This window comes from Ailuropoda melanoleuca, chromosome 14, assembly GCF_002007445.2.
Source record: "Ailuropoda melanoleuca isolate Jingjing chromosome 14, ASM200744v2, whole genome shotgun sequence".
Classification (NCBI taxonomy): Eukaryota; Metazoa; Chordata; class Mammalia; order Carnivora; family Ursidae; genus Ailuropoda; species Ailuropoda melanoleuca.
In genome coordinates, this window is record NC_048231.1 from 90,143,413 (window position 1) to 90,157,555 (window position 14,143).

At 49.9% G+C, this 14,143-nt stretch overlaps 1 protein-coding gene across 4 annotated transcripts in view; it reads left to right on the top strand.

Annotated features, from left to right (window-relative positions):
* LOC100478605 (O-acyltransferase like protein) overlaps positions 1 to 14,143 on the top strand; it is a 59,925-nt gene that overhangs the window by 14,860 nt on the left and 30,922 nt on the right. For all 4 annotated transcript variants that reach the window (XM_034642907.1, XM_019806445.2, XM_034642908.1 and 1 more), the window contains 5 exons: positions 1,058 to 1,136; positions 7,661 to 7,802; positions 8,787 to 8,995; positions 13,002 to 13,181; positions 13,973 to 14,075. In XM_034642907.1, coding sequence (XP_034498798.1) covers positions 1,058 to 1,136; positions 7,661 to 7,802; positions 8,787 to 8,995; positions 13,002 to 13,181; positions 13,973 to 14,075 — 713 coding nt within the window. The remainder of the gene's footprint in view (positions 1 to 1,057; positions 1,137 to 7,660; positions 7,803 to 8,786; positions 8,996 to 13,001; positions 13,182 to 13,972; positions 14,076 to 14,143) is intronic.

Consider the following 14,143-nt stretch of genomic DNA (forward strand, 5'->3'; position numbering starts at 1 on the left):
CACTATCTTCAAAGCACATTAGCTCTTTTGCTGCTGGAAAATAAAACCAGGAAAAACACAGCCTCCTGTTAAATACAAAAATAGACTTAATGATGTCACACCACATTAACAGAAAATAACAGGTTGGCTAAAAACAGTCATATAAAATAGCAATAAGAAATCCAAGCTCTCTAATTTTAATGCTATAAAACGGTCTTGCAATGGTTAACCATTGGAGCTAAAGAAATTATCACCCAACTCTGCTTGTCCCACGGAGGGTTATGATAATGATTGCTTGAGGGTTTAATCTATGTGTACAAACATCGTGTCTTATTTTTGAGGCAGATTAATGGTTTTGGTATCAGAGCAAAAGGTCAGGCCTACACAGTCATGCACGTTACATGTTTAGAAGAAGCATTCCGGAAATTTTTATTTATGATTTGATCTTTTCTTTATTGGGACAGGGATTCAAATCACGGGCTTGACTGATGAATAAAATCTTTTTTTAAAATTTTATTTATTTGAGAGAGAGTGAGCGAGAGACACCACGAGCTGGGGGAGGCAGAGGGAGAAGCAGACTCCCCGCTAAGCAGGGAGCCCGATGTGGGGCTCGATCCCATGACCCTGGGATCACAACCCAAGCCAAAGGCAGCCGCTTTAACCAACTGAGCCACCCAGGCACCCCATGAATAAAATCTTTACTTGAGATGTTGTGTCCTGTCACTAAGAAATCGCCACTTGGTAGTTCTGTTGAAAATCACAGGACCGTCAAATCTTAGTATGACCCGTACTGTGGGGGACAGGTGCACGGGGACAGATCCCACCCTGGTGGAGGCTTTGTAAATAATCGGCTGCATACTTTGATTTAAAATGACAGCATCCGATCTTCTGTAAAGTTAACTTGAACCACTCCGTAATGGGGCAGCCATCTCCAAAGACGTCAGCAAACATCTTTCCAAACCTTTCTCTCCCCTGGCCTAACTTTCTTAATCTCGGGCAGCACAAAGCCTTAGAAACGATGGCACACATATGCTGTGAACGCTAAATTGAAAGAAGGTTGTGGCATTGTGTTTTTCAGGATGGAGCTGAATACAGCGTGGGCGTGTGTGTCCCTGACTCTTGCGCCGAAGAGGATGTGACTGTGATGTCTCAGTTGGGTAGGTCCGAAAGATTCCTTCAGGAATGAACCAACTTTTTCATCCTGATAAGTCTAACACATGGAGAATAATGGCATTTGGGGGATTTGGGAATGGAGAGGGTAGGGATAGGAAGGGAGTAGGTAGGAAGGAGGGGAAAGAATAAAGAGAAGGTAAGGGCTGAATCTTTACACAATCAAAGTTAAGATGTGAACAATCTTCCATCACCCACAGTGGCCCGGGTAGGCCTGAAGAGAGGCGGTGGGCCGTGTCTGGTTTCTCTACTGCGAGTGCTTTCTCTGGGGCCCATGTGTGGAAATCTGTCAGCTGCCACGTCCACAGGGCCCTTCTGAGCTGGGATTGGGGGCAGCCGATGTGCTGTCAAGGCTTAGCACTAGGAGCCCCGCGTTTGGTCCTGGTTGTCACCTCCCAGCTGTGTGATCCTGGGCAAATCACTTAATCTCCCCACATTTCAGTCACTTCCTCTGCACGGGGAAGGGGGACCCCGAAGGTCAGTGCGGCTCCGACACTCTGCGGCCTAGCAGGCTCTTTGGACCTTCGCCTCACAGAATGAATACACTTCAGTTCACATGGAAACTGGTTTGGCTTCCTCTAACTCTTTCAAAATGTTCAAAGAAAGAGTTTTAAAGGCCGGGAGTCTTACTGCTAGCGTCTTTTGTTATTTATTCCGGTTATCCAAATAAGAACTTCCGCAACCCATTAAAGGGAAGATACTGTTTCTCTACTGACAGAACACTTCTGACACCAAATGTGCAGATTCCCCCTCACGCTACACAGTTCTGACACTAACTGTCTGGAAAGAGTACTCACCCCATAGGTTAAGGACTCGTTCCCACAAGACTGTCCCCCACTTCAGACACCAATCCCAAGTAGTGGGCGCCGAGGTTACCCACACTTCTGTCCGACGTGGCTACAAATCAAGGATTCCCATGGTATTTTCCTCAGGTTTGATAACTGGCTCTCATGGCTCACAGAACACAGAGAAACACTTTCCTATTTCTGGCTGATCGTTAAGGAAGAACCAAATGGAAGAGATGCACAGGCTATTGGGAAGGGACTCAGAGCTTCCTCGCCCTCTCAGGGTGACCCTCCATCCCAGCGCCTCCATGTGTTCACCAACCCGGAAGCTCTCCGAACCCCTCTGTGTAGGGTTTTCATGGAGGTTCCATTACGTAGGCGCATTTGATTAAATGACCGGCCATCAGGCCATCAGTGATTGACTCAATCTCCGTCCCTCCCGGAGGTGGGAGATGGGGCTGGAAGTTCCAATCCTCTAATCACAGGATCGGTTCCTCCATCAACCAGCCCCTTCCTCCTGGAGTCGTCTTGTTAGCATCAACTCCAGTCTGGTTGAAAGCTTATTATGAATAAGATCACACACTCCTCCTTCCACTGTCACTCAGGAGATTCCAAGGGCTTTACGGGCTCTATGCCAGGAACCTGGGCTGAAGACCAGATATAGATTTCTTATTATATCACAATATCGCACACGTATTAAACATCTTCTTTTAAGTGTTGATATTGCGGTTAGTTTCCAATAACCTGACACTGTCCTCTGAATTTATGATTATCCCTACAGCTTCGGGTCCAGGATCTGTCTCTCTAGGCAAATATTTTATGTGCTGTTAAAAAGAAAGCCAATTGTTATGAATTAAATTTCAATTTCAGTTCTGGTTGGCGAGGCCATCAACATCCTAGCAACGAAGAGCAATGTGCAGACTTGTTATTAGATTAGCATTTCAAGCGAATAAATGGCTCGCTAAGTCTGAGTTAATGTTCATTATTATTTAAGAGATTTATCAATTAGCCTAGTTTTTCTGGCTAATGCTAAGCTGATTAGGCAGAGTTGACATTAGAATAAAGTAGAAGGTGAGAGGCTATTATCAATACAAAGATATCTTGATGATTGCCTTTGAGGACCTGGGAAAAGAAGAGCCCACAGGGGTGGATGTGTGAGGGGACCTTTGTCTGTGCTGCCGAGGCCTTTCACCAGCTTCTGCTGGGAGCTTCTCTGCCCAGGAGAGAAGGGCTCTATCCAGAAAGGATTCCTCGGGTCTTCCCTTTGCAGGTGCGGGGGGCCACAGCTCAGCGACGGCGGCCGTAGCGTCTGTGCCGGCCTCGGTCACCCAGAGCAGCAGGGCAGGGAGTTCACGGGTGGGGACCGTAGCAGACAGGCCGAGAAGAAACGAGCCCAAGACTGCAGAGAGAGGGAAGACGATGCCGGGAAGGGCAGAAGGTATTGCTTCCAGGCAAAAAACCTGCCCCGCGTGGCTGCCATGGGATCTTATGACATTTCAGTCACCTGACTTGGCATCACTTCTTGAGAATGAAAATATGTCACACCGGGGTGTTGAGAGTGTGGACCCAAAGAAAGGCAACCGCCAGGTAGGCCAGCAAACACTTTATTCGTTGTCTTCTGAGGACAGCGGCCCAGGAGATGGTATTTCAGGTTGCCCTGAAGAACGGCCCTGAAGCCTGTCAGCTCCAGGGGATTCTATCCGGGAGCAAGAGGGGGACATGCTCTTGCAAGCGGTTCTCCAACTACGTGTGAGGCACAAGGCATGCTTTGGTTGGTTGTAGAAATCAAGGTCTTCTGACTCCCATGGCTCTGGGGGGCCACGGGGTTGGGGGGAAGAACCATGCTGGAGGGGGTAAGAGGGCTTGAGCTGGCCCAGGTTAGCGAAGGGGCTGCGGGTGGCGCATGGCGAGATGCTGGGGGGAAACAGATCAGACAGAGGTCTCCCATTCCCCTGCATAGACCTAGAATCTGGCCGTGTCGACACTTCGCTTCGACTGAATGTGCACAGGCCACCAGCTGGATTTATTTGCTTCGGCAGGACTCAGCACAAGGTGTTGGTGCTTCGCCACGGTGCTGCTAGGACCGAGGACATTGAGTCCGGTCATTTGGTGAGGGCGCACGAGCCCAGCAAACCCAACCGTCCTCAGGCAGCCCCATTCGAGAGTCTTGGCCTGGTTCCCAGCCTGTGTGCGGCCTCGCCACATGTCGCGATGGGGGGGGGGGGGTCTCTGTGTTAGGAGGCTAGGGCTGCCCCCAACAAAATACCACAGACTGGGGGGCTTAACAACAGAAATGCACCCCTCCTAGTCCTGGCGATTGGAAGTCCCGGGTCCCGGTGGTGGCAGGGCTGGTCTCTCCCGAGGCCTCTCTCCTGGGCTTGCTCGCTGGGTGTGTGCTCACATGTGTGTGTCCAAACTTCCTTTCATACAAGGACACCCGCTGGATCAGAATCTGTGATGGCCTCGTTTTCATTTAATCACCTCTCCAGAGGCCCTACCTCCAAATACAGTCGCAGTCTGAGGTCCTGGTGGTTAGGGCTGCAACATAGGAATATGGGGGGTGAGGGGGCACAATTCAGTCTGAAAGAGTCTCTTCTCAGAGACCCTTTGATTTGAGGACCTCCAAGGCCCAGTTCTGTTCTACTCACTCTCTTCCTCTCCTGATGGACACCTGGCTCCCTGAGTCCTGTGATCGCCTTGAGAGGAGGGTGGGCGCCCTGGGGTCTGGGAGAGTGGTGTCTGCAGTGCAGCCCTCAGACCTAAGACCCCACTTTAGGGACCACTCCTCCGGCCTTCCTCTGGCTGTGACCTCCCCATGGGATGAGATGTCTGTGGGGTCAGGGGGACATGCCCACCTTCCCCTTCTCTTCCAGTCACACTGAGTAACTAGAACCCCAGAATTCCCTGCCCAGCTGGCTGCCAGCCCCCCTCTAAGGGGGGACTATCAGGGAGGGTCAGGGAGGTGGGGCTTAGGTTGTCTGCACTCTGCACATAAGGCCCTTAGGGGTATAGGAGCAGGGAGAACCATGGGAAGAGAAAAGTGGTGGGCTGGGAGCTGGAGGGGGCTGTCCTGCTGAGCCCCCCACAATGTGTTCTTACCCCTTAGGGAATGGAGGGGATGGACCTGAGCGTCTGGAGGCCAAAGCTGATGATGACTTCAGTATAACCAAGTTTAACCTCCCCTAACACACACACACACACACACACACACACACACACGCACACAGAGCATCGTTCTGGCTTCTTGCTTGGCCAGAGCTATCCAGCAGCCTGGAGTATCTTTGGGGTCATGGGGCAGTGTAGACCCTTCTGTCCTTCAGGGTCTGGACACTGACTTCAGACTTCATCTGGGGGCAAATTCTGACCCCCAGAAGGGACTCCCCTGGGGCGACAGAGGTGAAGTCAGTTGGAATTTGCTTTAATCAGCTTCGGGGCCTGTGAGGCAGCTACCCTAGGATTCAGATGCAGGAAGAAGACCATTTGAGGCAACTAGGAACATTTTCCAGCTGCTGTTAGGCCTGGGCTCCTTGAGACAGGAAGATTCAGACCTAAGGAAAAGCATCCTTTTAAAAACCATGGAAGATGAAAGGTTTAATCTGGAATCCCAGATGTACATTTTACCATTCTTTTCCTTATTCTGCTGTCTTGTACTTCTTGTTACATTCAGGGCCCTAAATTAAATTTTTTAAAGAAGGTTTGTAAGACTGTAGATAAACTATGAAGCTTTTTGACATCTTGATTTTGGATTTCTCTGTGGCCTCCAGTACGTGCTGTGCCGTTAAGGCTGACAAAGGAAGGTTCTGGCTGCTGTGGTCTCCGAGGATGCCTGCAGGTCCCTGCAGGGACGCAGCTGGGCTTGGCCTTGTAGGTCTGGGAGGCTGACTTTCTCAGGGCATCCGGAGTCATCAGGCTGAAGGGCCTGGTTCACACTGCCCAGAGGCTCCTAAGTGGTTCCTGGATCAAACAGAGGGCCAGTTGATTCCTTTTAAAATTCCAACGAGGGCAGACGTGGCGGCTGGTCGGTACGCTTTTGCTTCAGGAGAAGAGTTTATTTGGTAAATTCAAGTAGGACCGGTAGTAGTTGGGGCGGGGGGGGGGCACTGATTCAGAGCAAATGGCATCGGATACTGGGGAAACTGCTGCCGTGTCCCCTTTGGGGACCTACTTAATGGAGCACCCTGCCCTCGGCCAGTGCTAAGGACACAGGGACAACTCCTTCCTCTCTCCACCCCTAACAGATCACAATTAAGAATCACAATTAACACATGTTATTAACCTTGTAGTGACATGCTGGGGCATTTCGGACACCCTCTGGTCACACTCATGGGAACAATGGGTGTTGGAGGTAGAAGGGACATTAGAAGACATTGTGTCTAACCCGCCCTTCCTCATTAGCCAGAGGAGGAAATGAGACCCAGAGAGGTGAAGTAACTTGCCCAGGGCCACACAGCAAGCGGGCTCAAACCCAAGCCTCGTGATGCCAGTCTAGGCAATGCATTGTGGTGAACTGAGGCAGCGTGAGGAACTGAAAAGACCACAGTCTTCAGGTTCATACAGACCTGAGTGAGTTCCATCCAGGCCACTTAGCGGAGATAAGACAGGCAGTGATGTTTATTGAGCTCTGGCTGTGCCAGGCATTTGCTAAGTGCTTTCTAGTTATTGCTGCATTTGGTTCTCACAACAACCGTATAAGGACCTGTTTTCTCCATTTTACCAAGGGGGAAACTGAGGCACGGAGCAATGAAGTACCTTGTGCATGGTCATATTATAAAGGGTAGATGCAGGCCCTCAAACTGCAGAAACTGTATTCTTAGCCACTCTGCTTAAGGGCATGAGCTTGTCCGAGGAGAATCGTCCTTGTCTGTAGAATAAGGTAAATAATAGTTCCTTGTAGGTTGTTGACAGATTAAAGAGAATGACCAAAATATGTCTCATACCTAATGGGCACTTAATATTTTAATTTTTTTGGTATTTATTACGACCGTTGCTATTTAATGAAAACATACAGCGTCCCCCAACATTTGCTGAAGTTTTGGAAGCTCCCTGGTCCTGTGGTTCTCAGTGTGTGTGTCCTGATCGGCAGCACGAGCACCCGGTTTCCTGTTAGAAGTGTGAATTCTCAGGTCCCCCCGCCCCAGACCTACGGCATCAGCCCTCAGGAAGGGGAGCAGGGAGCAATCTATGGCGAAACCCTCCAGGGAATTCTGGGGCACTCGAAAGTTCAGGACCACGGCCCTCATCTTGCCACTAATATCCCGACTAACTCCTTGCAATGACCATTAGCTGTGCCCTGAGTTGGTGCTTCTGAGTTTCCATTTTAGACCGCACCTTTCCCCAGCCTGTGGGCTTCCGTTGTATTTTTTAATCTCACATTGCATTTCTTTCTCTCTTGTGGGGAACCTGTTTGCAAACAGATCTGAGATCAATGGCGCCTTTTAGGATTGTCCTTCCCAGCACTGTGCCGGGAGAGAATGTGGGAGTCTGGGCGGGCTTCGGAGTCTGGAGAGCACGGTCCACACCACAAGGGGCTGAGTTCCTCCTTCTGTGAATCTCAGCATCCTCGTGCCTTATTTTCCCCATCTGTACATCAGATATATGAAAAGCCAGCTGCCCTTTTTAATGTCAAAGTTTTGTTTTGAAATAATAGATATGAAAGCTCTTGGAAAAGTATATTTATGGCAAAATAAAGTATTATTAATACAATCTCTCTTTTTTCCCCTTGGTAGATATTTTAAGATTCAGAAATACTTCCTTTTTGGCCCCTTCTCTCTCTCTCTTTACAATGAATTCTTCCTCCTCATCGGACGTGGGTGTGGCTAGATGCGCTGCTGGAATGTTCCCCTTCGACACCTTTGTTGCCGTGTGTCTGTGAGTATGGGCATCTGAGGTCCCGGGTTGGGATGTGTATGTCGGGGCTGTGTTATCAGCTTCCACTCACCAACGATGCATAGTCGTTTAATTTTCATTCCTGAGTGATGTCTGGCCAATGCTCCACGGGAGATCGCCCTGTACCTTAAATGAGAACGTTCGGAAGTGTCCAAGAGGAAGGCTGGCCACACCCACATGTGACTGAGTTTCAGAGTTACTGAGAAATGTATCCTGTCCCAAAATAGTCTTGTTCCTGTCATGTTCTTCTGAAGATGAATTTCTTCTCTCTGAGGCATGGCTTCTCCCACAAAGCCCTCAGCAATCCCGCCTGTTACTTTTTCTTTGCATCATGCATTGGTCCTCGGGACAAACTAATAGAATTGCTGGCCTGTAGCTGGAATTGTTGGTGAGAGGCTTTCCTGAAAACCTCACTTACATAACTGCCCTCCCCCGAGACGTCCATGTCTGTAGCACCCGTCACCCGCATCAAAGGCGAGCTTTATAAAAACTAGTACCAGTTTGATAGATTACATACATTGGTTTAATGAACATTTTAAAAACTTAGTAACAAGGAGTTGTTTCCCGCAACTTTTTCTGCTATTCCTACTTTTCACTCCTGTTTCTACATCTATGTGTGCGAGTTGGGCTCTTACTGATTTTGAAACTATGTAATGTAGATGAAAGATACGAATCCTTAGTCGTATCAGCTTCAAGTATCTTCCTCAGTGTTTGGGTTGCTTTTGTTTATGGTTTTTTGTTTTTGTTTTTACAATTATAATAAGGAATTTAGTGAAATCCATTCATCTTTGACTTTATCATTGCTTTCATTATTTATTCGAGAACGCCCCTCCCAGCCCTTAAAACTGTTAGGTATTTGTATTTTAGTCGGGGGCTTGAGTGGTTTGTTTTTCACTGGGCTGTTTTCTCTCATGTTCCCGTGGCATTGGTGTGAGAGGCTTGGTCACACCTGTCTTTTCCCTGCAGGTGCCTCACCTTGCTGGGCGTCTCCCTGCCCCTGGCCGGGACTGTCTACGTGGCAGCCAGGGAGAGGGGGTGCGACGGCAGGGCGCCAGCCGCACCTCTGGCCACTGACGGGAGTCTGCCTTTGAGAGAGACGCAGAGGAGTGAACCGAGCAGCAGACCGGGTTGCCCGGCCCATCTCTCGCTATCAGGAACCCGGAGCAGAGGGAAAAGTAGGCATTTTAAGAAACTACGACCACTCACGAGAGGTGACTTAGATGAGTGGCAGTTGGAAAATAAATCCAGTCTGGTGAACGCCCCACGGCTGGTAAATGCCAGCGTGAGGTCGGGTCTCTGCTCTTTACAATTCGGTCTTTGTGTGCTATCGGAGTGTTGAGGCAAGGTCGCTGAAAACGCTGCTTTCTTTCTCGGGTACAATTCTCCAGTGTGTCTTTGTGCTACCCAATGACTCGGTCAGAACAGAGCTTGGGTTTCAGTGGAGTAATCCTTTAGAGAACAATTCCATGATCCCAGTGTCTATTTTCAGTGTCACAGCACGCAGATGACTCACAGAACCCTCCTGGCATGGCTAAGGTAAAGGATTTAGGTACAGATCGAAGGTGGGGAGTAAGAGCGCGGCTGGTTAAAGGCTGGCGGAGGGCGGCTGAGCCCGAGCTGGGTAACCTACTCCGTGAAGGGAGAGTGGGATGGCAGCTCACGGTCGGTCACCTTGTGTTGTGTGTCAGTGAAAAATCAGGAGCGTTGCCTTCATTTCCGCCCGCCCATATGGCAAGGCAAAGACCACACACACACAGACTCTGAAACAAGAATAGCATCCTTGTGCAAACACCTGTAGAACGTGGGGAATCATATCCAGCAGGTGCACATCATTGACCTTCCCTTCTGCCAACTAAGGGGATAAAAATAAGTCACAATTTCAATGAATGGGCCAAAAGATTATGAGTACGTGATCAGGTAGCTTTGGGGACTACGTCCACTGTGGAGCGCATGGTGATGATTTTATCCGACCCTGTTTGGATCTTCAGGCAAACCCCAAAACAAATGTTACACCCCCACAAACTCCTAACAACAAGGAAAGCAACACAAAGCCTGTGTGTGTCAGGATGATGGGACAGAAGAGCTGAGAAAACTTGCCCTCCCTCCCAAGTCAGAAGGCGCCCGCTGGCCCGGCGGTGTCTCAACACCCATTGTCATCGTGGAAAGCGTTCATTGTTAGGCCCCTGCACAGAGTCAGTCCCTGCTGCTCTGTAATTTCTACTCACAGGCCCTCGTTTGGCCCTTCAACTGAGACTTGTTTCTATTCCACCACATCAGATACTGGGGACAATTATGATGGGCTCCCCCAAGTCTCAGAGCCCCTCGGTGTCTCCTCATGTGACGTGGTTCAAGAACTCGGCTCCCCAGCTGCCACATGGAAGGTTCCATGGGCATGGCAGAAGGAGCCCACGCTTAGCGATCGTCGATCAAACCTGCCTCGGTTTCTAACTCTGCCCTTGGCCAGGTTGTTTGACTTCTAGGAAACTGAGTCTCCACAGGCGTAAAATGGGGGCATACAATGGGATTTGTCAAAGGAATTAAATGAGATAATGTGAACTGTCCTCCTCCTGATTTGTTGCTCTTTTCCTAATTCTCTACCCTGAAGCCAGAGCGGGGGAAGGGGAGCGGCTTCAGTTGGCCAAGTCCTCTCACTAACACTGACCTTGCTGAGGTCAGCTGGATTCCAGGCACCTGCCACATGCTTCTAGTTATCAGACTGAGGGTGAGCCTACAGTCCCCAAAATTCTCTATTGCCTAGCATGAGTGGGAAGCCTGAGCCGTGGAGCCTGGCGTTTTAAGGCCAGATCGCAGGGCTTTAGACAGACACACCTGGGACGGTGTCAGCAATCAGCCACCGAAATGTTAGGGTTCTAGCCCAAAATAGGACTCTCTATGATCGGGATATGAAGGTTATGTTAGCTTTTTCAGCAGCTACACTTGAGTGTGCCTTCAAAAGTTATATGGGGGGGCGGTTTCCGTGTTCTGTCGCTGTAGCAATTTTTTTGTATTTAATGCCATCAGAGTAAAATATCACATCCTGAATGGTTGGAAATAAAAGTCGAGATGGAGAGAGCCCCAGGGTCAACATCTTTTTCCTCTCCACTCTTATACTCACCAGCGAGTCAAATCAACATAAGACTACCGTGTCCTCTAGAAGTTTAGAGCCAAATTGGGTATTTCAGATTCCTGGATCTTTATCCTCCACATAATCATTGCATTCGCTCAGAGCGGTTTCCTGTTACATGAGCCTGTCCTTTCCTACTTAGATGAGAAAAATACGAGCCTGTGTTTGAGGAATTTTCCATGAATTAAATAGGTGTGAATTTCAGCCCCTGGAAGTCAAGGCTCTTCATCTGTGGTCTGTTGCTTGAAGCGGGCTCACAGTACTAATCACTGAGAAAATCCAAAGGGGCCACAAGATTTTCCAAAGCACCGTCACACCCCGTGGTTCTCTAACTTCGGTGAGCATCAGAAGCGCCTGGAGGGCTTGTCACAGCCCAGGTTGCTGGGCCTGACCCTCAGAGATTCTGAGTCAGTTGGTCTGGGGTGGGGCCTGGGACTGTGCCTTTCTAACAGGTTCCCAGGTGATGCTGAAAATGCTGGACTGGGGACCCCGCACTTGGAGAACCACTGACCGCATGCGTCATTTGAACCGATCCTCCCATGCTCCTTCAGCGTCTCCTTTCCATTTACAAATGAGTACAGGGGGCTCAGAGAGGCTGTCCTCCCCATAGACCAGTTATTTTCTGATGGTATGAGAAGCTGCTACTAGTTAAGTTCACCCACAAGCAGAATTTAGATGGAAAAAAAAATGAAATGGTAGCAAAATATATTCAGTACTCACTTGCCAAGGTAGGCATCAGGCCAGATGTTTGACAAACGGGCTCAAATGCTCCCAGGAGCCCGGCCAAAAAGCGTGCTCAGGTTAAAAGTGAGGGAAGAGGTCCTGAGAGGTGGAAGACTGGGGGGACCTGGGCAGAGCCCGGGGCCGCATCTCTCCATGGGGCATGTGGCTTCTCAGGAGCCGAGAGGAGCCGGGACTCTGGGCTAGGACATGGCTGATCGTGCCATGCCAAGTGCTGGTGAGTGAAAATCTGTCTGTCGGACAGGGTGAGCTCCGTGCCTGGAGGCAGGCCCATTGGAGACTGACCCCGGGGGAAAACCTCGTATTTACAGCTGCAGCCTCAAAAAGTTTGGCAATTACATTCTCCCATTTAAGAAATTGATTTAGATTCCCAGCCCCTGGTTATAAGCCAGATCTCAGTTGTAAATAAGTCTCAATTCTGCCACGTTGCACCTGCGATGTTTAAGCACCAAGCCACATCCAAGAGAAAACAGGAGTCCCTTGGAATGGAGCCTTTCTTTGGAGGTTCCTGGTTCACAATTCCAGCTATTTGGAATTAATCTCAGTGAGTCTAATTAAAATTTTTTAAAAATGAGAAGAATAAGTGAAGTGGAAGGGATTAAAGCAATAGGACTTAACATAGTCAACATAGCAGCTCTGATGTCATCTCATTTGTTCTTTGTGGTAATCCTAAAATTGTAAGATCTACTTTGATTCCCATTTCGTAGATGCGGAGACATAGGCACAGAGAGGTTGACTCACTTGCCAGAGGTTACAGAGCGTCTACCAGAGGACAGCCAGGTTCAGAGCCAGGAGCAGCTAACTATAAGGCCAGAGCCCCTAGCTGCTGTGCTGTGTGCCCCTCTGTTTTCATCCCTGTGCTTGACAGGTAGGGATGTTGTTGGCAAGTAGTTCATTCTTGGGAGGACAGAAGGAATGCCATTCCAAGTGGAATGCTGGCTTTATGGAGCATGTCGTATGTGAATGATGTCTAAGTCTCCCTCCGCTTTGTAAAACAGGACTGGGGTCAGGGGTCGGCAGCCCCGGGGCCTGAGCTGGGGCAGCGTGTTCTGTGCATGGCAGTGTGGGCACCGACCACAGGTCCAGCATGTTAGTGCAAGTCAAGGTTTCCGGAGGAGGCCGACCCCATCCGAAGGCACACAGGTAGACAAGAGGGGACCGTGGAGAACAGGGTTGAGCAGTCCGGGGTCACAGCCAAGGAGTGTCCGCATGGCAACCAAGATCACCAGTGTGTGTGTTTTGACTCTTGTCTGTGGGGCAGCGTGTGGCCTGATCTGGCTTTCAGGGTGGACGGTGACACCTGTGCTCTTGTCCAGGATTTCTAGGAGCCATGGAGCATGCTCTGAAATGCTTTTCTTGGCAGAAGAATGTGCCGGCCCCCTGGACGAGAGAGACGCCAGGAAGCTCGTGCTCTGTGCTGAATGGCGTCCGAGTTCTAAGTCTCCTCTGGATCATGTCGGGGCACACCAGCCAGATGACCGCATGGCTGTCTTTGGGTGAGAGGAACCGATGAGTCTCTAGGAGCAGTCGAGGAAGAGAGACACTTTCCTGTACGGGGAGCCTGTTGGGTCAGGGGGTGCGAGGCTGCAGCCTTCCCCACGAGCAGCCTTCCTCCTTTCTTAGAGCCACAGCCGTGACCGCCCCCTAGTGAGTTTCCCAGGCCAGTGCCCGGTGGTCGCTTTACCTCCTCCTGGGTGTGAGTCAGGCCTCTGACGAACAGGTGAACGGCGATATCTGAGGATTGCATACTCCTTGTCCAAAGAGCTGGATTCCTTCTAGTAATGATTAATGAATCCAGACACTGATGTTTCTTTCACCTGGAAAAATAGCCAAGCATAAATAAATATTGTGCACTGGTGTTAAAGTGTTTCCCGGCCTTCTGTCTGTTGCCTCACTCCCGAAGCACCGCCAGAAGGAGCAGCCCTTTATAAGTGGGGCCAACACGTGGGGCAGAGTTGAGGGGAGGGGCCAGACTGGTGTGGTTTGAAGGACCTCCCAGGCGATCTGCACCAGCCCGTGGCGGGGTGATGCTGCGTGCCCCCGAGCTGTGGGCCCTGTGAGAGCAGGAAGCAGCTCAAAGCCTTGGTACCATGCCATGGTAGGCCCTTTAAGTGCCTCTGTCACCACTTCTCATGCCAAGCTACTGTCTCCTCGCAAGTTGTGGGGCCGCACGAGACCCTCCTGATGCTATGAAAGTTGAAGGCGTCTCTCTTGCTTGTTCTGAAAACATAGATCACGTGACTTTCTTTCGGGAAACAAAAAGATATCGTTTTCCTGTTTGTTGCAGATAACGTGCTCGAGTGGAAAACCAGAGTGCTTAAAAACCCACTGTACCTTTATTCTCGGAGCGGCCCGTTCTATCTTGGGGTTGACACATTCTTCCTGGTCAGGTGATACGGTGTTTTCTCTGCTGTTGTACATGTTGCTGTTTGTCTGGGGCGATGTGCGTGTGTGTGAT